The following is a 2405-nucleotide window of genomic DNA, read 5'->3' as shown; positions in this document are numbered from 1 at the left end:
TTCTCCTCCTCCTTCTTTTCTTCTTCCTCCTCCTCCTCCTTCTTTCTTCTTTCTTATTCTTTTCTGGAGACTCACCCCCTCTGAATGCTAAGGGAATCAAAGATTTGTTCGTGCAAACAGGTTGCCATGGCTCACGCCTGTAATCCCAGCACTTTGGAAGGCTGAGGCGGGCGGATCATGAGGTCAGGAGATTGAGACCATCCTGGTAACACGGAGAAACCCTGTCTCTACTAAAAATAAAAAAGTTAGCCAGGCTTGGTGGCAAGAAGCTGTAATCCCAGCTACTCAGGAGGCTGAGGCAGGAGAATCGCTTGAACCCGGGAGGCGGAGGTTGCAGTGAGCCGAGATCGCGCCACTGCACTCCAGCCTGGCTACAGAGCGAGACTCTGTCTCAAAAAAACAAAACAGACCCAGCCCCCATGGCTTCAGAAGAGCTACAGAAGGATCTAGAAGAGGTAAAGGTGTCGCTGGAAAAGGCTACTAGGAAAAGAGTACGTGATGCTCTTACAGCTGAAAAATCCAAGATTGAGACAGAAATCAAGAACAAGATGCAACAGAAATCACAGAAGAAAGCAGAACTTCTTGATAATGAAAAACCAGCTGCTGTGGTTGCTCCCATTACAACGGGCTATACGGTGAAAATCAGTAATTATGGATGGGAGCAGTCAGATAAGTTTGTGAAAATCTACATTACCTTAACTGGAGTTCCTCAAGTTCCCCCTGAGAATGTGCAGGTGCATTTCACAGAGACGTCATTTGATCTTTTGGTAAAGAAGCTAAATGGGAAGATTTACTCCACGATTGTGAACAATCTCTTGAAACCCATCTCTGTGGAAGGCAGTTCGAAAAAAGTCAAGACTGATACAGTTCTTATATTGTGTAGAAAGAGAGTGGAAAACACAAGGTGGGATTACCTGACCCAGGCTGAAAAAGAGTGCAAAGAAAAAGAGAAGCCCTCCTATGACACTGAAACAGATCCTAGTGAGGGATTGATGAATGTTCTAAAGAAAATTTATGAAGATGGAGATGATGATATGAAGCGAACCATTAATAAAGCCTGGGTGGAATCAAGAGAGAAGCAAGCCAAAGGAGACACGGAATTTTGAGACTTTAAAGTCCTTTTGGGAACTGTGATGTGATGTGGAAATACTGATGTTTCCAGTAAGGGAATATTGGTGAGCTGCATATATAAATTTGACAGATAGCTATTTACATAGCCTTCTAAGTAAAGGCAGTGAATTCTCCATTTCCTACTAGAGGATTTATTTAAATAAAATATGCTTATTAAACACTCCTGCAAAGATGGTTTTATTAGTACCCTGGTCATTTTGTTCAAGGAGGGGTTATATTGCATTCTCATGTGAAATACAAAAAGCAAGTCTTGCCCAATAAAAACGCTACATTGTGTGTATTTTTTGTTCAGCTAAGAATTGGAAAAGTATTTGCTTGCCTTTAAGTTACTGACATCAGCTTCCACCAGTGTAAAAATTGAGTAAAACCTGAAGTTTTGCATAAAATGCAAATCGGTGCCTGTGCTTGAAGGTTGCTGTAGAGCATCTGACCCCTTATTACCACCTGAAGCAATGTATATGCCATGCATTACCATGCACTAATTCAATCACAGGTGTTTCTATCTAGATTTAAATGTATTTGTCAATGAATGTGGAATAGAAACTAAATCTAAACATGACAATAACAGACACACATCTTTGTATGGTACCAGTTAGTTTTGCCGTGGGTCAGATAGTTTATAAAGTAATAACCATAAAGCAAAAAATAATTTGAAAGCCTGTCTATTCCTATGCTCAATAAAGTTAAGTTTTTCTTCAAAAAAAAAAAAAAAGAAGAAGAAGTGGTCTTAGCCAATCATGGCAATCTTATTTTCCTTAGTCAAGGAGTCTATTTCTCATAATTCTTTTCACCTAGGAATCACCATGTGTCTGTTCAGACAAAGGAGAAGCAAGGGGAAATCTGTTGGAGAATATTTAGGAAAGATGTCTCTTTCTCATATTAAAAAAAAGGAACAAATACAAACTTGTCATACTCCAGTCCCACTGGTTTCTCCCTCCCCCTTCCAGATTCCCACTTCTAGGCAAATTACATCTGGAGCTATGGTAGCCATCTTGCAAGTCTAAAAGAAAGGCCAAGAGAACCGTAGAAAGCCCCCGAACTTTGTCATCATTAGCTCAACAACAAACCTTAAAACTGCCCACCTTCAGGTTATTGATTATGTGAGATAATTGAAAGTGTTTGTTATTTTAGACACTTTATTATGTTATTTGCAGTAAATGGCATTCCTTGCTGAGAAAATTGCCATTCAGTCTAGAAACCAGTTCGGATTGCAATTGCGGCACACCATTATAGAATTTTGATTACCATAGTTAGAAAACCTGTACCACTAATTT

General features: G+C 39.8%; 1 protein-coding gene across 1 annotated transcript; it reads left to right on the top strand.

Annotated features, from left to right (window-relative positions):
- Positions 1 to 415: 415 nt before the first annotated feature.
- On the top strand, positions 416 to 1679 carry LOC116810562 (calcyclin-binding protein-like). The gene has a single exon (XM_032755198.2). It carries the CDS (start codon positions 420 to 422, stop codon positions 1104 to 1106), a length of 687 nt encoding a protein of 228 aa, XP_032611089.1. The 5' UTR covers positions 416 to 419; the 3' UTR covers positions 1107 to 1679.
- Positions 1680 to 2405: the final 726 nt, after the last annotated feature.

Source organism: Hylobates moloch, unplaced genomic scaffold, assembly GCF_009828535.3.
Source record: "Hylobates moloch isolate HMO894 unplaced genomic scaffold, HMol_V3 SCAFFOLD_1, whole genome shotgun sequence".
In the NCBI taxonomy this organism is placed as follows: Eukaryota; Metazoa; Chordata; class Mammalia; order Primates; family Hylobatidae; genus Hylobates; species Hylobates moloch.
The sequence above is the reverse complement of the archived record's forward strand: the minus strand, read 5'-3'. Positions and strand labels throughout refer to the sequence as shown.

What these genes read in the sequence shown, in the direction of transcription:
- LOC116810562 (XM_032755198.2), top strand. Translation starts at nt 420, where the DNA reads ATGGCTTCAGAAGAGCTACAGAAGGATCTAGAAGAGGTAAAGGTGTCG.